The sequence below is a fragment of the Astyanax mexicanus genome, chromosome 12 (genome assembly GCF_023375975.1).
Source record: "Astyanax mexicanus isolate ESR-SI-001 chromosome 12, AstMex3_surface, whole genome shotgun sequence".
NCBI classification, from domain to species: Eukaryota; Metazoa; Chordata; class Actinopteri; order Characiformes; family Acestrorhamphidae; genus Astyanax; species Astyanax mexicanus.
In genome coordinates, this window is record NC_064419.1 from 47,117,308 (window position 1) to 47,142,079 (window position 24,772).

The window sequence follows — 24,772 nt, forward strand, 5'->3', positions numbered from 1 at the left end:
TAGCACATGCCTCCTCCGACACACGTAAAGACAGACTCCGCCTCTTTTTGAACTGCTGCAGAAGCGCAGTGATTAGATTTACTGAAATGCCTCCAGTGACTGGTCTGCATCATAATAGCTTTGTAGCTCTGATCAGCATCTGAGAGATTGAGAGATAACAGGTTTACCTCCGAGTGCAGAAGAAGACACTCTGGCCGATGGTTTCTGGCTCAGGTTCATATGTTGTTTCTAAAATGTACAAACAGAATCACATCAGCATTTTTATGGCAGAATAAATGGCATTGTGAAGTCTAAAAACAGAGTTATACGTTTAAAACTATCTACTGCACACACAGGAAAAGAGATGAGCAACAGCTTTCTGTGTGTTTTAGGCACAGGGGTATTATTCTCATAGGGTCTTGGTCTACACTGCATATTAAATGGAGATTTTCCATTGAAAGGAAAGTATAATCCATGGCTAGGCATAATCCATATCTTTAAAATTGACCCATGTAGTTTAAGACTGGGCTCAATCCCTGTCTAAAGCCAAATCTAGGACTAAGCAGCATTGTGAGAGGCTAAAACCAGAGTTATAGTATATTTTTAAAACTAGCTACTGTATACACTGGTGGCACAGTGGCTTAGTGGTTAGCATGTTTGCCTCCAGCGCTGGGGTCTTGGGTTCAAGAACCTAGCTGGGTGGAGTTTCCATGATCTCCCTGTGTCTGCGTGGGTTTCCTCTGGGGAAATCCCTCAGTACAAACTTCCTCTGGTTTCCTCCCTTAGAACTGTGGGCCAGAACGAACGACAGAACAAAAAACATTTTTGCCCAGAAAAAATTTAATTGAATAATCTAAATTAATCTAATGAATTGGGTACTCTAAAGTGTGTGGAACGTATGTAAATGTGTGTGTGTGTAAAACTCTGTCCTGGGTAAATGCGGTAGTGCCCAATGCAGTCCTCCAGGTGGACAGTCGTTTCCGGTTGAGAGTATGCTGTGTGCTATTGGCTGCCGCTTCTCACCGGTGTGTAGATGAGTGTTGAGTGTGAATGGCTATACGTAAAAATGTGTAAACTGTAAAGCGTCCTTGAGTGTCTAGAAAGGCGCTATATGAGTTGAACTTCACTCATTCATACACTGGAAAAGATTTGAGCTTAGTCTATGACTAAGTTTGATCCCTGTCTGTGACGCTGACCCATATTGTTTATAAAATACAGTTTTAAAAGAGATGTTTCTCAGACTGAGATTAATCCAAAACATTTTGGAGATTTTTAATTAAAAGGAAAGGCTAAACTTTAATCCCCTGTCTGGGAAACTGACCTATGATGTTGTAAAAGAGAGAAAGTAATGGAAACTATAGCCTACCTGGTTTTGTGGGTTTAGTAGTCCTTAATTCTGTGGTTTGTTGGTCACTTTTAGATTCTGTTGTTTGGTCGTCACATTGTGTTTTAGACTCTGGAGTAGGAGTAATTGTGATTGAGTCTGAGCCTAAAAACAAAAAAACAGAAATCAGAAAACTCAACAAACAACTGAAAAAGAAATATAACAAACTTAAGTTCCACAGTTATAAGTACCAAACGCTGACAGACCGGATTTAACTCGCTTCTTGCAGCATGTCTTGTTTCTCTCACTGAGCTGGAATTACTAGATTATTTGGACAACTTTGACCTTCACTGACTTTAAGGACTTTGGATTTCTCTAGATTTCACTCCTCCACTCTTTGAGTACTGAGAAAAAGGCTTCCTTGTCATCCATTAAACATAGCACAAAACGTAAGGAAATGTGTGTTTGGTAGATTTTTTATTCTGTGAAATGGCACATAATTCAGGTCTGAAAGGGTTAATACTTACCTTTCCTTACATACACTTGTACTTCAGTGAGTATGTCTGGTCCCCATTTCTCCACTCCATAGTAATAAACCCCAGAATCTGTTAATCTGAGGTTTGTGATGGTGACAGAAACACTCCGTGCAGTCACTGTGTTTATTATAGAGTATCTGTCTTTAGAAACAGCCACATCAACTTGTTTACTTACAATTAAAACATCAGAATTACTGCACGGAGCACGGCAGAAGTAATGCTTTGTGTACTGGTATGCATCTAAATATGTGTAGGAGATGTCCACACTGCCTCCTTCAGTTCCAGTGAACACAGTTCCAGTTTTCGTCTGTGCCATCAAACCCAGCTGAACTAGAGCACAATCAGAACAGAAGCATTAATACTTATTAGTATACTCACTAGTAAACTACTAAAATACATTAAATACTATTTAATATTTTGTCTTTACTTTGAACTTAATTTGATTTACCAATATTTTGCCCAATTTTGTATTTGTTGACAATTATCTTGTGTTAAATGTTGTTAAGTATTTAAAAATGAAAGTTTTTTGTAACTGTATGCATGAATAATAAATGTACCTTGTAAAAAGAACAGAATCCTCAGAGGTTTCTTCATTCTCCAAGCAGTCAATCCAGCACTGACTTAAAGACAGGGTAGTCCAGAACTCGTCATTTAGGTAAAAATATATATTAATTATTTGTTTTGTCTGTTTCTGTACCGTCTGGCTTGTTTGAGTTTCAGACGAGCTCAGAGATAAATGCTGCTGATCATATCTGATTGGTCAGGAAGTGGAGGTGGACTACACAAAGCGCTTTGCCGCCCACATTGTTTAAAAGCACAATGACTACACTAAGATTTTAGTCACACACATTGGATACACTTGCTTGCAAAGTGCCTCATCTACACACTCTCAACAGTGACAGATTGTTTTCCTGTGCTATAGCAGTTTTGACAGCCTGCAGCAGGGGTAGGCAATTAATTTTCCCAAGGGGAGAGAAATTAAAATTGTTCTGCCCAATACATATAGACTGCAGGCCTAGACAGCATATGTATATATATATTTCATATATGTAACTGTTTTCTAAACTATTCAAAAATGATTTGAGGGAACTGAATTCCTACATGCATGCACTATGACATTCTGAAGCAGAGCATGATCCCCTCCCTTCAAGGTTAAGGTGATGGACTGGCTATACAGCTCTGGACAATAATAAGAGAGCACTTAAAATTATGAGTTTCTTTGATTTTACCAAATGAAAAACCTCTGGAATATAATCAAGAGGAAGATGGATGATCACAAACCATCAAACCACCAAACTGAACTGCTTGAATTTTTGCACCAGGAGTAAAGCAGCAAAAAGTTATCCAAAAGCAGTGTGTAAGACTGGTGGAGGAAAAGAACATGATGCCAAGATGCATGAAAACTGTGATTAAAAACCAGGGTTATTCCACCAAATATTGATTATTTCTGAACTCTTCAAACTTTATGAATATGAACTTGTTTTCTTTGCATTATTTGAGGTCTGAAAGCTCTGCATCTTTTTTGTTATTTCAGCCATTTCTCATTTTCTGTAAATAAATGCTCTAAATGAGAATATTTTTATTTGTAATTTGGGAGACATGTAGTCTGTAGTTTATAGAATAAAACAACAATGTTCATTTTACTCAAACATATATCTATAAATAGCTCTTAATTTTTTCCAGAGCTATGTAGACTTTGAGATCTTTTTAAGAAGACTATAAGCGATGAACATCTGTGTGGTGACAGTGTGAAACGCAGGAGGAAACAGGCCGTATTCAGCACTGGTCCGCCTTTTCATCTTCTTGTGTTTACAGCACTTTCCATTTGAACTTAGGGTGTTTATACAAAGGTTGCAGTGCAAAAGCCACAGGAAGAGAACCGAACAAATTTTAATTCCACACAGGAAACACTGGTCAGCGTCACACAAGCCCATACACGAAGGGGCAGTTTTAGAAACTACAGCCTTCTGTAAAGCCGTTCAGTAAGAGAACGTTATAAAAACTTTTAGCAATGTTTTTAAAAGGTTCCAGGAAGGTTAACTTGTAAGGTTATTATTTTGAGATGCACCTCTTAATATTCTTATTATTAATAAGCATCAATGCAGTCTCATAATGAAATAATCATGTTCAGTTATATATTTCCAGATGTATTTTTATATTAAAACATTTTCAAAGCATTTCAACAAACACAGTGAAGAATCAAGTGTACAGATCACACATGCACAGATAAAACAAAACACAATTTGATGTACATTAGTTTAGTATGATGTGCTCATTATAAAACCTGTAAAATTACCTGTATTTCTTCTTTTAAAAGAATTCTCTATTATTTCTCTCCAACCCCCACCCAGTCTCCTGCCCCCAAACTTTCTCTCTTTAGTGCATGAGATTAGATTAGATTAGTCTGTCAGAGCATTCAGGGTTCCTCTGATAAATACTGCAGCACTGTTATCGCTGTAAGACCCTAAAGACAAACGCACTGATCACTTTGAGATTTAAAGCTCGTAAAGCTGGAAAAGATGGTAAAGTTGAAAAAGGTGTCTCGCTCCTCTTCTGTTTTTATTGCCTGCTGCTACCTCAGACGCTTCGGAACCTCCACCTGGAAAGAATGGGAAACAAAAAGAGAGAAAGATTTATGATTTAATGTTAAAATTATCACTGGTACTCAAAATGAATACATTTTTTTAACACACTCAAAAAACCTGGTGACGTATAAGCGGTTTTATTTGGCTACTGCTGAGATCAGAAGATAGATTGTTATTTATTTATGCGTGAATATGGATAAAGTTTTATAATTAACACTTACAACCCCTCACTTATTACCCCTCTCTCTGGTTACTGGCCTACCGAAATTACTCCAAAAGGGCATGGACTACTCATCCAGGAGGTCGCGAAAGAACCAAGAACAACATTCAAAGAACTACAGGTCTCACTTTGGGAAATATGGATTAAATCTCAAAATTAGAACTTACTACCCCTCTCTCTCACACATAATTTCTAGGGCTTTGGGCTCCAGCAGACAACAGTGAGAGCTATTATTCACAAACGGACAAAACATGCAACACTGGTGAAACTTTTGGGCCTACTGGTGACTGGCTTATCAGAATTACTCCAAAAGGGCATGGACAACTCATCCAGGAGGTCTCAGAAGAACCCAGAACAACCTCCAAAGAAACACTTACTACCCCTCACATCTCTTACGTTGGGACTCCAGCATAGACAACTCATCCAGGACGTTCTGAAAGAAAATGGGAAAATATTCTGTGGGCTGAGAAGACAAAAGTGAATCTTTTGGAAGGGGTGTCTCCCAATATGCAACCATGAGCAGCTTGTGACTTAAAGCTCAGGCGTACTTGGATTCTGCAGCAGGACAATGACCCAGAGAACACAAACAAGTCCACCTCTGAATGGCTCCAAAAAACTAACTGAAGGTTTTGGAGTGGCCTAGTCAATTTTTTTTTTTAATGGTCTAGTCAAAGTTATTACATTTAGGGGGCAAATACTTGCTCACATAGGGCCAGGATGGTTTAAATATATATTTGTTCCCTCAATAAATTAAATAATCACTTAAAAACTTGATGGAGATGACCAACTAATCAGTGTATAGAAGAACTGTGGTCAGAAACAAGATAAATGGTTTGTTGAGGAACTGGTGTCATGCCGTGGTACGATACCAGATCACTTTAAATCTTTGATCTTTAATACAGGCACTTACAGCCCAACGTTACATTAATAAGTTAATGATGTCCTATAACCAATGTTCTATAGGGACTAGGGCTGGGAATCAATCTGTATTTCCAGGATCGATTCGATTCTGATTCATAAGGTCACGATTCGATTCGAACCACGATTTAATCCACGATTCGATATCGATCTATTTACATATTGCTGGATTGTCACTTTAAAATAAATAGTGTCCCATAGACAAAACAGCCCTGTGTGTGTTTGTGACTGTATCTGTGTATCTATAAGAGGGACACACAGAGAGAGGAAGAGTCGAGAATTTTAAAGTATTTATTTTGGAAAAAATCTAAGTTTTATTTTGAAATTTAAATCAAAACCATGACATTTGGTGGCCCTCTTTTGGTTGAATAACATATCCATGGCAGGTGTAAAACTATAATGACCAGAACTGGTGTCTGGATAAGTGGTTGCGGAGATTGGAATAGATTTATTTTTATATTGGCACTATATTTTACCTCTGTTTGGCACAGTTTGCACACTGCTTTTGTTCTTTCTAGTTCGTCTTTGTCCTTGTAACTTTTTTTAATAATTTTATTTCTAATTTTTCCCATTTTCTCCCCAATTTACACGGCCAATTACCCAACTCACTCATTAGGACTCCCCCTATCACTAGTGATGCCCCAACACACCAGGAGGGTGAAGACTAACACATGCTTCCTCCGATACATGTGAAGTCAGCCACCGCTTCTTTTCGAGCTGCTGCTGATGCAGCATTACCGAGCAGCCAGCGCGCTTGGAGGAAAGTGCAGCGGCTCGGCTCCGGTACATCACAGACGCCCTGTGCTGCAGACATCACCCTAGGAGTGATGTGGGGAGAGAGCGCCATCTATCCAGAGGGAGCAGGGCCCAGATCGATCTTTTGAACACAACCCTAGCAGATACTATACCATGTCCTGCAGCATCTCCAGATCCATCCCTGTTTAAAAACTTGTGGGATGCTATTGTTTCTATTGAACGCTCTATTAACACTCCTATACCCTATACACAATCTGCAGGAACTGTGTACAGAGAATATTGGAGCTGTATTATTGACATTATTGATATTCTTACCTTCTTGAGTGTGTTCATACTGCAGTTCCTGATGGAGTCCAGCAGCTGATCTCTGGAGCTCCTCTCCGATCCTCGGCCTGAAACTCTGCCGCTGTCCGCTTTGCGCTGGGACACGGGGTTCAGCGACCGTCTCAGGGCCTGAACGTCCAGCCCTGGAGCAGGAGGGGGAGGTGGAGCAGGGGCTGAAGGAGGTGGTGGGGGTCCTGGGCTTGACTCTGCCTTTTTGACGCCACCTTTTTTACCTGGTGTATTAGAGGGCACGTGGCCAGGTGAGTGCTTGGATTGAGTGGTTTTGGGGTCTGTGGCAGGATTGTTGAATTTGGACACTTTGGCTAATATGGACTCTTTCTTCTCAACATGGTTGGGCTTTGAGCTCGGTGTTCCTTTGGGCTTCGGCGTTTCAGGTAGAAGCTCCTTCTTCTTTTGGACTTTTGTTTGAGCTTGGGCTGAGCTGGGTTGGGTGTCCTGCTTGGCGAGCCGTTGGGCTTCCAGGCGTTTCTGCCGTTGGCGATCCATGTTTCGACTCAGGATGTTGGTCATGGTCATCCTTGGACCGGCTAGCTCAAAGTGATACCCCAGCTTGAGCAGGGAAGTGTTGTCCCTTAGGACCTTAGTCATCTCCATCTCTGTCTTCCCTCCGAGAATGTGTCTCTGGTTGTGAAAGCGAAGCTGTGTGAGAGTTGCGTTGTGCTGCAAAGACTCGATGATGGCCAGGATGCCTTTTCCGGTGAGATGGTTGGAGTCTAGGTTGATTTCGGTCAGCGTCGCATTGCCCCGCAAGGTCCCGGCAATGGCGAATGCGACATGATCGTCCGCTCTCGTGTTGGCGAGAGCAAAAGTTTTAATGTGAGTGTTGCTGCGAAGTCCTGTCGCAAACTGAATCAGCGTATCATTCTTAATCACGTCGGAGTTGTTGATGTTAAGTTCGGTAAGTTCCGGGTCGTTGTTGCGCACCTGTTCCAAGAGGTCGTCAAACATACTGGAACCGGTATCGCTGTCCAGACAGTCGTCTCCATCATCGTCATCGTCTTCAGTTTTGGTGGACTGGTCGTCTCCACTGGTGCAGTTCTCTCTGTTACGTGTTTCAGCTTTTCTCGTAACGTCCTTCTCGTTATTCGTCCCTTTCCTTAGTTCAGTCTCTTTCTTACGCTCTTTCCATCTGTCTCGCTCTTTCTCTTTCGCTTCACATTTCTCCTGCTCTTTCTCTCTTTGATTATTATCTCTTTGGTTGTACGTCTTCTTCTTCTTCTCATCGTTCTTCTCCAGCTCCTTTTCCTTCTCCTTCTCTTTGTCTTTCTTTTCTCTTTCTTTCTCCACATCTCTCCACGTTTGTCGGTTCCTCCGTTCTCCCACTTTGCCGGTGTCAGTTTGGTTCTTTGCGTCCTCCATCTTGGACACAAGGCCTTTCGTTCTGCTCTCATTTTTCTGCTCTCTTTTCCTCTCTACATCCCTCTCTTTTTCTCTCTTTTCCTTCTCCTCTGCTTCTTTATTAGCCTGTAGTTTGGATATTAACCCTTTGGTTCTCGAGTTTTCGCCTCTCTTGCTCTCCAGCTCCTTTTTTTCCGTCTCTTTTTTATCGTCCTTTTTTTCTTGTAGTTTAGAGATGAGGTCCAAGGTTTTCCTGCTGCCGCCTCGATCCTTCTTAGGAGTTTCTGTCTGTTTATCTTTTTCCTTTTCTTTATCCTTTTCTTCACCAGTCTGATCTTTATTTCTTTCAGTTCCTTGAAATTCCAACTTTGTTTTTGCGTCCGACTCCTTAAAGTCAACGTCTCTAATCTTCTCTCCATCCTCGCAGTTTTTGTCCACAGGTTTTTCCTCCTGTCTCTTTTCCTTTTCGTTCAGTGAATCGTCCTTATCTGATGCCTCGCGGCTTCGTGATCTGGAGAAGCTCCTGTGCTCTCTGCTCCTCATCCTCCTGAGCCGGTCTCGTCTACGGCCTTCGCCTTTAGACTCGCCCTTAGACTCGCCCTTAGACTCGCCCTATAAAATAGACAGAACACAGCAGCTTTTAAATAGTAAATCATTGCATTTCACACATCATAATATCAGAGAATGACTAGTAAGCTAGCGCTTAATAGGCCCATAAAATCGTGACCTGGTCCACCCAATAAATTATGATTTATTATGAGCCAGAGCCTGATTTAAACCAAACATTATTTTAGTAAGTAGAGCATTACAACTGAGTATAACTACAATTCTGAGCTGTTTGTATGAGTGAAATCTGTTCAGGATGATGTAAAAGAACAGTGCAGCACATAATAAAAACATATGCCTATTATTTAGGAATAGTGTTTACTAATAATGGAATCACAAACAATGTGAACAATGATACACAGGCCCAATCAGCTCCAAAATAGCCTACAGGAATGATGTCTGATCAACTTTCCTCTACTATAATATAGTTGATCAAGGTTTATGAATATAAAACACTTTCTAAACAAACATTTTTATATTATGTGTATAAATTCAAAAATGCAAGAACCTATTATTAAAAAATATTAAAAACCATAAGTGCAATAATGCAAAAAACAGGTTATCTTTGAATGATTTGATAATAAAAAGGGTTGTTTGAAAATATGACAAATGTGAGTATGTTAACCCTTTCAGACCGTGCTTTCATTACAATGGACATCATGTTTTATGATATATCTTTATTTTTAAATGTTTGTTGTACATAACACTAATAACACAATTTGAGAGCTGTTGTCCATCAGAACAGACCATAAACCAGCCAATGAACACGTTTATAAACCAATTATACAGTAACTACACTAGAAAAATGTAATCCATTGAGGCAAAGTAACAGCTCATTTATACTTATTTAATATGATTTAGAACACCTTTTAATCATATTGTTACTGTTTAGGAATGGATTTTGAGAAAAAAAAGGTTGATTTGAAATATTGTATTAAGAAAGTATTACACACAGGCTTCCAATCCAATAGAAAATAAAACAAAACTATTTAATATTCTAGTTTTGCTATATAGATTTTATAGTACAATATTAGTGTCTTCTTTTCTGTGCATTACAGACACAAAACAGCATTTTAATCACAGTTTTCATGCATCTTTGCATCATGTTCTCCTCCACCAGTCTTACACACTGCTTTTGGATAACTTTATGCTGCTTTACTCCTGGTGCAAAAATTCAAGCAGTTCAGTTTGGTTTGATGGCTTGTGATCTTCCTCTTGATTATATTCCAAAGGTTTTCAGTTGGGATGAACAGCTGCTTTTCTTTTAGTACTTTAACGAATGTTCAGTAAGCGAGTCCTTTAATGGTCAGTGTCTCTCGTGGCGAGAATCCACTTCTCTGATTGTAGCTTTGGCTCATCATCCAGGGAACACTAGTAAATTCTGGGCTATGCTCTGCTGAAGCCTACACTTCATCTGTCTTCTGTAATCAGACTTTTTCACATAAAATCTGCATCTTTTTAAGGGTTCTTCTCACCAAAACACCAGATCTAAAGTGATGGTAAATCACGGGGGCTCACGTCCGAACTCTGAGAGCTATTCTTAGCCTCCATCAGTGGGGAATGAGCTTGGCAGATTTGTGTGCCATTGTTTGAAGATGTCTAAGACGTCTCAGACGTGCCCTTATAAGGCAGCAATGCACGGAACACTCACGCCTGGAATTCCACCTACCAGAGTTCTTCAACATCTGGCCACGTTCTAATCACTTTCCCCTCTGAAGAGCGAGCAGCACTGCTACAGCTTCAGATCTACATACTAAACTCTAAACCAAGCCTTCTCTGACTTTATTTTAACTTGCTCTTTATTTCTTAAAATGCTCAGATTTTCTGAAATGTAATTAATTCTAATTTAATCTACAGTAGTGAACTGTAGGGTTAGGCCTGTCACAATAACTACATTATCGACTTATCGTTCAATAAATGAACATGACCTCAATCATTTTAATAATCGTGATATCGTCATTTGTGTTTGCACTTACATATATTGTGACTGTGGGCGTGGCTACACCTTTATTAGGAAAAACGCCCTCCATCAACACCCAAAACAAACTTAAAAAAGCATAGTAACGGCTCAGCGTGGCTCTAGTTGCTTAACTTAAGTGTCTCTTAGCTTCATATTGCCTCAGCCTTCCTTTCACCATCAGAGTATCTCTTGAGTGAAGGTTGAGGCAGGGTTTAATGCCGGTTCAACGTGGGCCAGCTGGGACAGACCGGGGCTGCACGTCATGGTGTGGGGTGGGACCAGGGTTCCCCTGCCTCCGCACTTTGCAGTGTGTGTATGTGTGTATATATATATATATATATATATATAGTACACACTGAAGAATCTACTATAACCTACTTTAGTTCAAGCTGCAACTTTTCAGGTTTCAAAATTAGGTCTTTAAACTTATCTTTAAAAGAGTTAATTAATCTGTTAAATATTATGTTATTATTTTATTAGTACCAAATGAATGGTATAAAAATGGCAGCAATATAGTTTATCGCAATAATTTCTGCAAAATAATATCGTTCACAATTTTATTTTATTGTGACAGGCCTATATAGGGTTCACGAACACTAAAAATTATTCTGTATTTCTGTGTAAATCCAACATAAAACGTTATAAAAGTAGATCAAACAAATAAAACTAAATATTAGACTTAGAAAATAGTGCAACATTACAGATCTGCGAGCAGATATAAAACTTGTGTTGCAATAACTGCAGCTAAACGTTTGCATTTCAGCCCTGCCAAATTGCTCCGTACTAAACAGCATCAACTCTGTTATATTACTGGGTTTCCACCCATTAATTGTTGCTTCAGATCCAACAACATTAATTCTACTGGATTTGGGTCGGGACTTAGACTTTCTGTGATTTCTTCTTTAACCCTTTCAGACCTGAGTTATGTTCCAGTGATGAAAGAAAATGCTGTTTCTGCCTTTAATGCTCTTACAAACAAGATTCAGTTAATAAATTAATAATATAATTCATTAATACATAACTAAATAAATAATAATTAGTTTAACATTATTATTTTCATCCTATATAACTTTTGTATAACTTATTTTATTTTTATGTATAACTTTCTCTATGCAGTAAAACTCAATACATCACAGAAAAAAAAAATATATATACACATATATATATATATATAAACGTCACGCTGTCTCAGTAGAGTTTAAACAGAGTCTTCAGATCGTTACTGTGGATCAGATTACTCAGGCCTTCAGCAGCAGCTGTTACAGCCTGTAGCCTCAGCTCCGACCAACACAAACACGAGCTAAACACCTGTTAACCATCTGGGTTTAACATGAGAGTGGGTGATATTACCCTAAAATAATAGCAAATCCTCTAAAATATGTATATTTTTAATTTCAGGGATATTTTTTTTTCCGCCACAACATAGAAGTTAAACTTTGATTTAGTATCAATGTAATAGTTTAAAACTTTTCATAATATAATAATAACTAAATTAAATACATTTTTAGCATTAAAAAAAAAATCTACCAAAATACATTTTGTTTTAATACAGCATTTAGTACAGGCATATAAACTAAAAACTTAAAAGTGTAAAAGAATACCCTTAAATCTTGGCAGTAAATAACAAAGTAAATGCTTTCAATATAATATTTCCCACTGTTTGTGGCCTTATCAGAAAACTGTGCCTGTGGATTTTATTGACTATTTAAAGGTGTCCTTCCGCTAAAATCCTCTTTTTCTTGTTGTTTGTGAAATACAGTAGGTCTCTCTGAGTTGTTTATGATGCTGCACATGAAACTGTTCCTCAACCTTCATTGTCTGCAGTATCTAATAAAAGAAAATATTCAGAAAAAACAAGTCGATCAGGAAAAGCAAAGTGTCTACATCAACCTGTGAATTAGTATTCATGGCCCCGCCCCCCTCGGCTCGGGACCGCCCACAGACAGAGCTGAAGCCGGGCAGCGACGCCGTCTCGTCAGATAGGAGCTAAATAACAGCGCTAGGAACAGCATGCAGTTCATTCCTGTGTTATTTGTGCGAATAACACATCAGTGTTTATGTACTTTACCCAGTAATTCAGAGCTAAGAAACAAATGGCTGCTGCTCAGCCAACAAAACAAAAAACAGTGAAAAAAATGATGGAATGAGACTTTTAAACCTGGAATTACACATTTAATAAAACCCTGTTTTTACAGCTACATGAATAATTGAAATATACTAAAAACGACTTCTGTGTATAGGGTCGTTGTCTTGTTGCATGACCCACGTTCTCCTGAGATTCAGCTTAAATTCAAACAGTGGATCCCATACTATTATAACAGCAGTACGACGCATCAGTTTACTTCAGATCTGTGAAGAGAATAACAAGTCCTGTGGTGCCCACGGCTTCAGCGTCAGGGTGGAAACTGAACCCTGATCCAGGCTGGTGTTTACAGCAGTGTAAACACAACAGAAGCGCTGAGAGCTAAACTAGGCCTCTGGGTCGTCTTCAGGCGGAGGCCCGGCATTTATAAGATTCTGCTCTGAGGACTGTTTGGACTTTCTCCTCAGTGGTATGTGAAAATAAGGATGCTTTGGGGAAATGAAACTGTATCGACTGAGAACGACGACGCTGACAACTTTAAACTGCTCAGTTCAGCGCTGATGGTCTTTTACAGGAGCCAAAACTGGATTACCTTGATGAATTAGTCCAAAAATACATTTCCAGGATTTGATAACAACATTAGCAAGCCTTGAGAAAGTCCACAGAACTCCTCTGAGCTTGGCATAACATGCTGAATTAAAAAATCTAATTTATAAACCAGTGACAGCTTGGTGAATCCAGGTTTCGAACCTACAACCAAATCATCACTAACCAACTACCAATAAACAGTGGGGCTTAAACCCTTATACATTAACTGCTGCAAATCTGGACTGGGGCCACCAGCCCACAAATGGTTATAAATTAATTAAATGCAACAACAAAATGTGTGAACACCTTTTTAAATGCTGTGACGGTCAATACAGGAAAGCACAACAGCACTGTTCTCAAAATCCCCCTCAAAGGGGCGCCTCCCACTAGCCACTAATTACTGACAGTAGTCAGCCAGTCAGGTTCGTCATTCCTGCAGTCGGCAAAATATGGAACTTCAGCAATTATGAATTATGATGAGTTATCCATCAGGAATCCAGAAAAGAAGGATAAGAAAGGAAGAGAAAGAAAAGAAAAACCAAGATAGCGCTAAGTGATAAGTAAACAAAACTGTAATAAAAAAAGTATTTTTCTTAAAGTAAAACGAGCGCATATTTATATTTATTTGGGTGACTAAAGCGCTTTCATTAATTTATTTACAGTAAGCTTAGATTCTCGAATTTCTCCAGCGCTGAGGCTGGAGCACATTGAATTCTGCGTGATTTGATCAGCCGTGATTTTATGTTTTTTGGATACAATCCGGGTTAGCACCCGAACATCCCTTTCAGACAGGTTCCTCTTAAAGCGTCCACAGTTAATCCTGTTGGATGTGGTTGGTCCTTCTTGGTGGTATGCTGACATTACCCTGGATACCGTGGCTCTTGATGCAAGACGTGCACCAACAATTTGTCCTCTTTTGAACTCTGGTATGTCACCCATAATGGTGTGTGCATTGCAATATTTTGAGCAGAACTGTGCTCTTACCCTGCTAATTGAACCTTCACACTCTGCTCTTACTGGTGCAATGTGCAATTAATAAAGATTGGCCACCAGGCTGCTCCAATTTAGCCATGAAACCTCCCACACTAAAATGACAGGTGTTTCAGTTTCATGTTATATAGAATTCAGAGAGACCTACTGTATTTCACAAAGAACAAGAACAAGTGGATGTAATGAAAGGAGATCTTCAGGTACAAAAGCTGAGCCGTGCCACAAGGTCCTATAGCATTTATGTGTGCATTTGCAAGCTGTTACTTCTTTACTCAGATCAGGGAGATGGGATGTTGTGAGATAGTTGAGATGGTGTGTACGGACTGTGGGAATGCTCAGCGCTAAAGACGGGTCGCTAAGTGTAGAGTGGTGATAGCTGCCCCCTATGAAGACCATCTGCCGGCTGTAAGCTCAGTGTTGATAAGGAGGATCTGCGCAGCATGTCTGGCATCCCTGACGGCCTGATCTGCACCGGGCCGGCGCTGCCGATCCTCCGGCTGCAGGGTGTTCTGTGTTCAGCGTCTCCTTAGCAGCCTTGTAAACTGGGCTCTGAGCTTAAGCTCTGCTTGTCCTGCGATCATCTGTACAGAGAAACTATCTGATGGGTTTCTGGATCTTTTCCAGGTCTGTATAGGATCTAAACTACCGGTCTGAAGTCTTTTCCCTTTATTATTTTTGCCATTTAAGCGCTTTAGATTCAATTAGTAACTGGAGATTGGGATGAAATCCAGTGTACAAAATGTTAAAAAACAAACGAACTAATAACTGAAAAAAGAGTAATTATATAGTATGTAAAAATGTATATAAAAAGCTCTGAAAAAATAGAGAGCACTTAAAAATGATGAGTTTCTTTGATTTTACCAAATTAAAAACCTCTGAAAAATAATCAAGAGGAAGATGAATGATCACAAGCCATCAAACCACCAAACTGAACTACTTGAATGTTTGCACCAGGAGAGTAAAGCATAAAATTATTCAAAAGCAGTGTGTAAGACTGGTGGAGGAGAACATGATATCAAGATGCATGAAAACTGTGATAAAAAAATAGTATATGGGTGTCTTAATTACAGCTGTATCCAGCACAGGCTGGCAGTACAGTTGGCCATTAATTATGTGCTGACAAGTGGGACGAACAAGTGGGTAATAAGTGACCAAGTGCTAAAGTAAAGAGGGTCTTGTTACAGTCAAAAGTTTGGACACACTACTTCTCATTTAATGTGTTTTCTTTCTTTTTTTATTTTTTACATGATTTTATGAGCACAACCCATATACTCAGTTCTGCCGCTCATCTCACAAATACATGTTCCTTACTAAGGGCATAATATCGTGAACAATATTATACCCTGAAATATGGTGCCATATCACCCACCCCTAATTATCACATCAGGGTACTACTTTTTAGCTGTTTTTAGGAAAAGAAAAATTCACACTCTGGAGTGCATTATTATTAGTATCATGACATTCTAGGTCATTGACTTATAAATCTGATAAATTCTTGTATTTTTTAATATCTCAGTTAGGGGTGTGCCATATCGTATCGTATGCAATAATAAAATGTAATTTTCATTTTGTTGCAGTAGTGCATTCTTGAAATGTTTTTTTTTTTTTTAATTCAGTGTTTTGTCATATCGCCAAGAGTATTGTCATCACGAAAAAAAACATGAAATATTGTGATATAATTTTAGGGCCATATCGCCCAGCCCTACCCCAGAAGCATTGTTACAGCTTGTCCTGTCACTTTCTCTATAAGTTCTGGTTCTGATGTTATTGGTACCTCGAAGCTAATCTCTCTCTCTCTCTCTCTCTCTCTCTCTCTCTCTATGTGTTCTGGTTTTAATGTTATGGTTCTGTTTCTTATGGTATTGGTACCTCGAAGCTGAGCTCTCTCTCTCTCTCTCTGAGTTCTGGTGTTCTGGTTCTGATGTTATTGGTACCTTGAAGCTGATCTCTTTCTCTATGAGTTCTGGTTCTGATATTATGGTTCTGATTCTGATGGTATTGGTACCTCGAAGCTGATCTCTCTCTCTCTATAGGAGTTATGGTTCTGATATTATGATTCTGGTTCTTATATTATGGTTATGGTTCTGATGTTATTGGTACCTCGAAGCTGATCTCTCTCTCTATGATTTCTGGTTCTAGTTCTGATATTATGGTCCTGGTTCTGATGGTATTGGTACCTCGAAGCTGAGCTCTCTCTCTATGAGTTTCTTGGTCTCGCGCTCGCAGTAGTCCAGCATGGCCTCGCGGTCGTACCCCCGGGTGGGCTGCTTGTCGGTCTGGTTTCGCTGCCTGAGCCCGACCGGAACACTCGGGTCCGGGTCAATCAGCAGCATCTCGCGCTCCAGCTCCTCCACCTCCTCCGGGGAGAGCGCGGACAGCAGGCTCTCCAGATCCGGGTCCTCGCTCACCTCCTGCCGCAGAGACATGCTGGCTGAAGCCCCCGGAGCCCCGGAGCTCCTCAGTCTGAGAACACCGCTCCACAGGCACGCGCTTCTGCTGAGAGCGCGCTGTGCGCGTGCGAGCGCCAGGACATTCCAGCAGCTCGCGCATCAGCAGCGCATGCCCAAATCCGGCCCGAGAACAGCGCGCGCTCTGATTGAGATTAATTAACACAACTGAACCCCTCTGTACGACAGCGTATTGCTGCCACTTATTAAAAAAAAAAAAAAGTCAACATGTCGTTATAACGAGAAACTATCTCGTTTTCTTGAGTTATTATGTCGTTAAAACATGTCATAATTATTAGAAACGACATACTATGTCGTAATTCTGACATTTTACCATTCTGACGTATTCATAAAAACAAGATACTTTCTCATAATTACGATATAGTATGTCGTAAAAAAATAAAAAAGATGCAGAGATTTCTGCCCTTAAATAATAAAAAGAAAACAAGTTCATATTCATAAAGTTTTAAGAGTTCAGAAATCAATATTTTGATGGAATAACCCTGGTTTTTAATCACAGTTTTTACGCATCTTGGCATCATGTTCTCCTCCACCAGTCTTACACACTGCTTTTGGATAACTTTATGCCTTTACTCCTGGTTCAAGCAGTTCAGTTTGGTTTGATGGCTTGTGATCATCCATCTTCCTCTTGATTATATTCCAGAGGTTTTCAATTTGGTAAAATCAAAGAAAATCATAATTTTTAATTGGTATCTTATTTTTTTCCAGAGTTGTAATCCTATTAAATTATATGGATTAAGAATGGGAATTAATACCAATATTTTATGTGGTCACTGATACACATTAAACACAAAGAAACCAGACTTTTTTTTTGAAGATATTAGACCAAAATGTTTTTATTCCACACTATAAACCGGGACATCTTAAACAAGCTTAACCCAGATCCCCACTCCTCCCACCACCCCACACCCCCCCCACCCCCACCCCGCAAAATAGCCCAAGCAGGTTTTGTGGCAGTTTATTTTGTACATGTCTCTCCTCTCGCTGCTACATAGCTAATCACCAACCCAGACTGCACCATCTACGCTTTATAGGCTTCCTACATAGGGAACCATCATTATCATAATCATCATTATCATTATCAATATTCATATCATTATCGTTATCATTATCATCTCTACAGCACACAGTTCATACACATGCTCAAGCCCCCGAAGGCTGACTGACATTATTATCATTATTATTATTGCTCAGATAAATAAACTAATCTACAAAACGAAAAACGGAAACAACAGAGAAAAAATATGATACAATCCCAGACGAGTGTGTACTAAACAGTGGGTTTTTGTTTTTATTTTTTTTTCAATCCAAAAAAATAGGTTTCTCTTTCTCTCTTATTTATTTACTGTAGATTTTTGGTGAAAAATGATTGTTGCCGAGTGTCCTGTGTAGTTGTGTCTCTGGTTCAGCATGCAGAAATCTCTGGAAAAGAGAAAAATGTTCCTGTTTTTTTTTTTTTGTTTGTTTGTCTGTTTTTCCTCTCCACAACGTGCTCTGAACGGTTTAGCCGACTTGCCGACTCCCGAATTGCAACGGAGCAGCACACAAACGGAAACCCACGGAATATTCCCACTGTAACTCTTCATTTAGCATTAAGTCATTTAGCCTCTTTTTTTTCCTTTAAAGACTTTAAAGAAAGACAACCACACAGTTCAAATTCAAATAGGAGGAAAAAAGCTGTAAAAATACAAAAAAGTGACCAAGTAGCATCATCCAGAACAACAGATTTAAAAAAAACAAACAGAACAAAAATAAAATAGAGGAAATAGCACCGTCGTTACAAAGATCAAAAATAAGAGGTCATAGGTCACAGGGAGCTGAGGGGTGGTCAGTTACAGAACCGGGAACAGGGCAGTTCACAGGGAAGGGCTGAGGAAAAGAAGAAAGGAGGAAAACGAGGGATGAGGGATGAAGGAAGAGATGGACCGGTCCTTCCCCTAGTCCTCCAAGTCCTCCGCGCTCTCCCAGCCTCCTCTCTCGCCTCCTCTCTCTGCTCCTTCTTTATTTCCGCCGCTGGCCCAGGTCCCTCGAGCTGCAGGAGACGCACACGTAGTCCTCCTCGGCTGCCATCTTTGCAGAAACGCCTACACAAACCATATGGAACCACTGGTTACAGCAGTCACACTGAACCCAGTACACCTGCAACAGAGAGACGACACACTCAGAACACACACGCGCTCAGACACACCTAGGCCTGGGTGATATAACGATCTGGACCAATTTATAGTGATATCGATAAATTCTTCTTTTTTTTGATAATAGTGTGTGCGAGTGTGATGCTGATGCATGTTAGAAACATCAGAGGTGTCAAATAGTGAAGAACAAATACATAAGTAGAAATGTTGGTTATCTATACTTAACTATACTGAAGCGATTATTTATCTATTACATTTCAGCTGGTTTTCATTCCGGCTTCTCATCGTTCAATAAAACCCCTATCCAGATAAACCTCTCCATCCAGATAGAGTGAATCTGATTGTGATTGGATGTAGAGAAGTATAAACATATACCATTCCGACTCCCTATTGGTTTATAATACTGTGATCCATCACACCTGCACACGCCCCCCACTCAAGCAAGAAGCAAACCCAAGCAAACTCAAGCAAACTAAGCTTCTTTAATATATTTACATTGTAGCTACTAAAATGCATTAATTTTCATATATGGGAACATATATGCAGCTGAAACAGTGACCAGCCTAGTGCATCCCATTGGGTGCTCTTAGGCACTGCCTAAACCTTTGTATTTGTTTTTAGCTTTAATGGTTTTATTTTTTCTCCTTATATTACTTTTACTTTTAAACTCTAAATAGTTTTGAAACCAGTACTTTTACTCTTTTAATTTTAAACTAGTATCTTTACCTTTACCTACAGAGTAATGAATATGAATGCTAATGACACCTTTGATAAACAAACAGCATCAGTTATTATAAGAGGAAAGCAGCAACAGTTACTTTGAATGAAACACTAGGTGGCGATGTGTGCCTTTGTTTTCTATGAGCAAAAGAAAGTATAACAACCCTTTATCACCATGTATTAACCCTCAGTCCCAAAGTAGGGTTGTCTGAATTTGTGAGTGTATTAAAATAATTCAGTGTATGTTGTTTAGGTGTTGGTTTGCTAAGGCGCTGCCAAGTTTTGTATTTCTAGTTTTTTTGTTTGCCTTTTCTGCTCTGCTTTTCCACACACATCACTCAAACTCACCTGCTGTAGTAAATCTTCAGGTTTAGTAGCTCTGTTAGAGCAGAGAGATCAGAAAACTGTGCTGAACTTTTGACCCCTGATCTGAACAATGGAGTCCAAAAACATTTGGATAATTAGTTGAATGTACTGTAGGCCTGTCATGATAATTATGTTATCGACTTATGGTATAATATAGGACCATAGTTATTATCCAACCTTGATATTTTTCAGTCTGGACTGGCTGTAGAAACTTTAGACTGGGATTCCTGCCATCTTGGTTTTAATCAATCAATTGAGTGCAATGTTGTCATGTCTCAAGAGGGTCTTCAGAGGATAAAAAAAAGAGTATAGATACTAGGGGTGAGCCGTATCGTATCATACGCAAAAATATCGCCAACAATTTTGAAAATTGTGAACAATATTATACCCTGAAATATGGTGCCATATCACCCACTCCTAATTATCACATCAGGTACTATATCTGTCCAATATAATTTATTTTAATTCTGGATATATGCAGATATTTGGAGTGCATTATAATTAGTATTATGACAATCTGGATCATTGACTTCTGTTACAAACCTGATAACATTTTTGATTTTTTTAAATATCTCAGTTAGAGGTGTGCCATATCATATCGTATGCAATAATAAAATAAAATGTTCATTTTGTTTCAGTCATGTATTCTTTGTCATATCGTCAAGAGTATTGTTATAATGAAAACTCCATAAAATATCACAATATTATTTTAGGGCCATATCGGCCACCCCTAGTAGATACATTAGATAGATTCTGCTATTGCATGGTCATAAAATAATAAACAATAATTAATATTAATAAATATTAATAATTTTTGCAATTATTTTTAGGATTGCAAATCTTGATATTAAAGATAATTATCATGACAGGCCAAGTTAAATTCCTATAGATTCACATTCACACTAATTATTATGAAAAGCTTTTGGACAGTATCACCCAGCCCTACACACACACACCCACACAACTGATCCACACGTGCAGGGTGCAGTCTGACACTTCCACTGTACAGCAATTACACAAATCATTAATAAATCTATAATAATAACACAACACAGAACACATCATCCTCATCATCATCCTCATCATCATCATCATCATACACACCTCGTCCCCCGCCGGCTGCCGGCAGCTCTCCGCCGGGCAGAGGATCATGTCCTCCTCCGAGTCGTCTGACGGGGACAGGTCAGACAGGTAGTTTGGAGACGCCGAGACGGACGCTGCTTTCCTCTCTCTCCTCTTCTCTTTGCTCATTCTCTGCTTCTTCCTCTTCGTGATCCCTCGCTCCCTCACCGGAACCTCCAGCCCACTCAGCTCCTCTCTCTCTATCCGCCGCTTTGCTTTCTTCTCCGCTGAGGTAACGCTGTCTCTCTGTTGAAGACAAGTCCAAACAATTCTTACCAGTTTCAGTAACTTTTAGAACGAGCAGTTTAAGAGCTCTGTCACTTTTATGCAAATAAGCTGATGCTGGCCACGCCCCATGCTAAATGTTTACCACAGGTTAGTCTGTGCTTGTGCTAAATGGGAAAACACGAACAAGCAAGTCCATGAACCACACGCTGCATCCGCAAAGCCACCAGCATTGTGGACGACCCCACCCATCCCTCACACGGACTCTTCGCTCTGATGCCGTCCGGCAGAAGATACAGGAGCATCCGAGCCTCCACTACTAGACTCTGCAACAGCTTCATCCACCAGGCAGTCAGACTTCTCAACGCACAGAGACAGAACTGAACCCCCACCCCACCCACCACTCACCCAACACACTCGCACAAAACTAAACTGTACCCCCCCCCCCCCCTTACACAAAACTAAACTGTACACCCCCCCCCTTTACACTCACAAAGAACTGAACTTCACCCACACACACACCCAGTCAGCACACAGAGGCTGACATGACTTTATTTGCTGCACTCTTAAAAACTATAAACTCTACCTCAGTAACTGCTGTGATTATATATGTTCTATATGTTACAGTATGTCACACATCTCTGCACCTTATCCCCACTATACACTTATTATACCGTATCGGTACCGCACTGTCCTGTCTTTAAATTGTCTCGTCTTTTGTATTTATTGTATTTATTGTTATTTAGTGTTATAATTTTATAATTTTATGTTGCACTGTCGTCACTCCTGCACTTTATGTTGTCTATTGCTTGTGGTTCTATGTTGCACCATGGTTCCGGAGGAACGTAATTTCATCACACTGTGTACCTGTACTCAGATGTAATGACAATAAAAGCCACTTGACTTGACTTGACTTGATGATTTACTAAGATACAAACACAAAACACAAAATTCACACATTTAACAGATGTCTTGAAGTATAATTACACACCTCCCTATGTAATAAAACTAATACGTCTAATACTGGGAGGGTTTGCTTAGTTGCTCTCAAATGATTTTGGAAACAATTGTGTGGGGTTTTTTTGTAAAAAAAAAATTCAAACAGCAAGTACAATGGTTAAAATCCAAAAATACATGTTTAGGCTGTTCACACCATGATCAATTTATGGCCACTATGACCTGCTGAGTGATTGAAGCGGTGGCATTAAAGTAATGACTGATTGGTATTAACAGGCCCAAAGTTTACACAGGAAACATTCTCCACACTATTATACCGCCTCCACCAGCCTGCCCACTGATTTATGCTGTAGATAAACTGGTCCTGATCTGCACACCAAAAATCCGACCCAACCCATAAACTGCAATTATAATCCCAAGCACGATTTAAACCCCACATTTTTTTTTTTACTAACTATAGCGTTAAAACTGAGCTTTTTAAATACATTTTTGGGATGTTTGAATGAGAAAAATCAGTTCAGAATGATGTTAATTAACATTGCAACCTGAAGATGATATAACATTCTAACTTGTGCAAATTTTATTTAAAAAAACAAAAAAAAATCTATTAAAACTTTTTTAGAAAATAAAAATAGCATTGTAATACAGACGGCTTCATCACAGACCATTTTCTTGAGCCTGACTAGGACCAAGAAATGTGATGGAAAATTTAGGGCCATGTTCGGGCTGTAGCACTGTAGTACACCTACCTCCCGGTGTGGTGAGGCGAGTTCCTGAGATTGGTAGGGTGTGTGTTGAGGGCTGTGCTGGGCTGAGTGTGTGTGTTGGGGGCTGCGCTGGACCGGAGGGCCGTTCAGTAGCAGTGTGTAAAGCTGCTCAGTCTCAGGTAATGAAACCTGCAGCAATAATCCTTCCACCATCAGCTCCTCTAAATCTGCACTCAGACCTACAACACAGAAACACAGATTATACATTAAACTACACCTGCCAAACCTTAAACAATTCTATTAGTACAAATCCACCATCTGTCCCCCCAACCCAACCCTATTATATTTCTATGGAAGCCTATTTACACAACTTGGAAAAAAATAAGTGTCCCCCACTAAGTCATAATTATGAGATAGAAAATCATAATTGAGATACTAAATCAGAGTTATGAGAGAGAAAGTCATATTTATGAGATAGAAAGTCATAATTGAGACAGTAAGTCATAATTATGACATAGTAGGTCATAATTAGAAGATATAAAGTCATAATTATACGATAGTTATGACTTAGTATGTCATAATTCTGACTTAGTGAGGGACCCTTATTTTTTTCCAAGTGGCAGGAATTGGCTTCCATATATCTATTAGTAGCGTCATTCACTAAAAAATAACTGGATTAATCACCACAATATTCTGTGATTAATCAGTTAAAATCATGATCATTTTTTTATTACTTTTAATATTGTGCCGTTTCTCTTCATGCTGAATCAGTACATACCCTGCAGTGGGATGCAGCGCTGCTCGATGTAGAAGACAGACTGCTCCTGACTGCACCTGCTCCAATCCTGAGACTGCAGAAGAGAAAACACATATATTCATAATATTATACTATTAATGTCAATCGTCAATATCAGTCAAAAATTGCTTAAGTTATGTTAAGCCCAAGCACCTGAGACAACAATGGCAGAAACGTTAGAAACATTTTAAAATAAAGACATTTTTACACTAATAACAGTCTTTGCAATGTCATGTTAATTTTTACATGTGTAATAATGCCCTGCTAAGTGCAGTTCAGCCACTGAACTAGACTTAAAGTCTCTGTAAAACACCAAATCCACCGGAGATCCTATTTAAACCTATTTAAATTACACACAGAGGTGGGTAGTCCAGGTCCAGAAAGTAAAGATCCACCCCGTAGTTTTGTTGGCTGAGCTGCAGCAGAGCCGCCCAGGCAGTTGAAACAAAACCCAGGGGTGGATTTTTACTTTTAACTTGTTGGCTGGTGGTGTTTTTCCTCCATAGACTAATTCTAATCTTTTGTTTCTTAGCTCTGAATTACTGGGTAAAGTATATAAACACTGATGTGTTATTCGCACAAATAACACAGGAATGAACTGCATGCTGTTCCTAGTGCTGTTATTTAGCTCCTATCTGACGAGATGGCGTCACTGCCCGGCTTCAGCTCTGCCTGTGGGCGGTCCCGAGCGGAGTTGGGCGGGGCCATGAATACTAATTCACGGGTTGGCGTAGACACGGTGCTTTTCCTGATCGACTCGTTTTTCTGATTTTTTTTTTCTAGCTGCTGCAGACAATGGAGGAAGAGGAAGAGTTTCATCATGTGCAGCATCATAAACAACTCAGAGAGACCTACTGTATTTCACACACTACAAGAAAAAGTGGATTTTAGCGGAATAAGACCTTAAGCTAAGGTAAAATTGCTATAGAAATGTTGCTTTACTGTTCATTAATGGTCTTTAAACTGTGAATTGTATCTCCAGACATTAATTACAGTAATATTATATAATCTTAATAAGGTAAACGTGTCTAACATAGTTTTTTAAAAT

The 24,772-nt window shown here is 39.4% G+C and overlaps 2 protein-coding genes across 8 annotated transcripts in view; both read right to left on the reverse strand.

Moving 5' to 3' along the window:
* Positions 1-3,945: 3,945 nt before the first annotated feature.
* On the reverse strand, positions 3,946-16,751 carry LOC103035089 (leiomodin-2). 4 transcript variants are annotated; one of them, XM_049486033.1, is made up of 4 exons: positions 16,406-16,751; positions 6,634-8,601; positions 5,032-5,077; positions 3,946-4,438 (listed from the first exon to the last, which is right to left on the reverse strand). In XM_049486033.1, the coding sequence occupies exons 1-4, from the start codon at positions 16,652-16,654 to the stop codon at positions 4,335-4,337; spliced, it is 2,367 nt and encodes a 788-aa protein (XP_049341990.1). In that variant the 5' UTR covers positions 16,655-16,751; the 3' UTR covers positions 3,946-4,334. The 4 variants fall into 4 exon arrangements, with proteins under 4 accessions (XP_049341990.1, XP_049341989.1, XP_049341988.1 ...); XM_049486032.1 differs by having other exon boundaries at positions 3,947-4,438; positions 5,041-5,077; positions 6,634-8,613; XM_049486031.1 differs by having other exon boundaries at positions 3,947-4,438; positions 6,634-8,613.
* A 1,211-nt stretch (positions 16,752-17,962) lies between these two features.
* Positions 17,963-24,772, reverse strand: part of kdm5bb (lysine (K)-specific demethylase 5Bb) — a 53,742-nt gene continuing 46,932 nt past the window's right edge. For 2 of the 4 annotated variants that reach the window (XM_015600863.3, XM_007231674.4), the window contains 4 exons: positions 23,707-23,779; positions 22,971-23,167; positions 21,022-21,285; positions 17,963-18,780 (listed from right to left, as the gene is read on the reverse strand). In XM_015600863.3, coding sequence (XP_015456349.3) covers positions 18,634-18,780; positions 21,022-21,285; positions 22,971-23,167; positions 23,707-23,779 — 681 coding nt within the window. In that variant the 3' untranslated portion in view covers positions 17,963-18,633. Of the gene's footprint in view, positions 18,836-21,021; positions 21,286-22,970; positions 23,168-23,706; positions 23,780-24,772 lie in introns of all 4 variants that reach the window. The other 2 variants (XM_015600864.3, XM_007231675.4) reach the window with 1 other exon arrangement.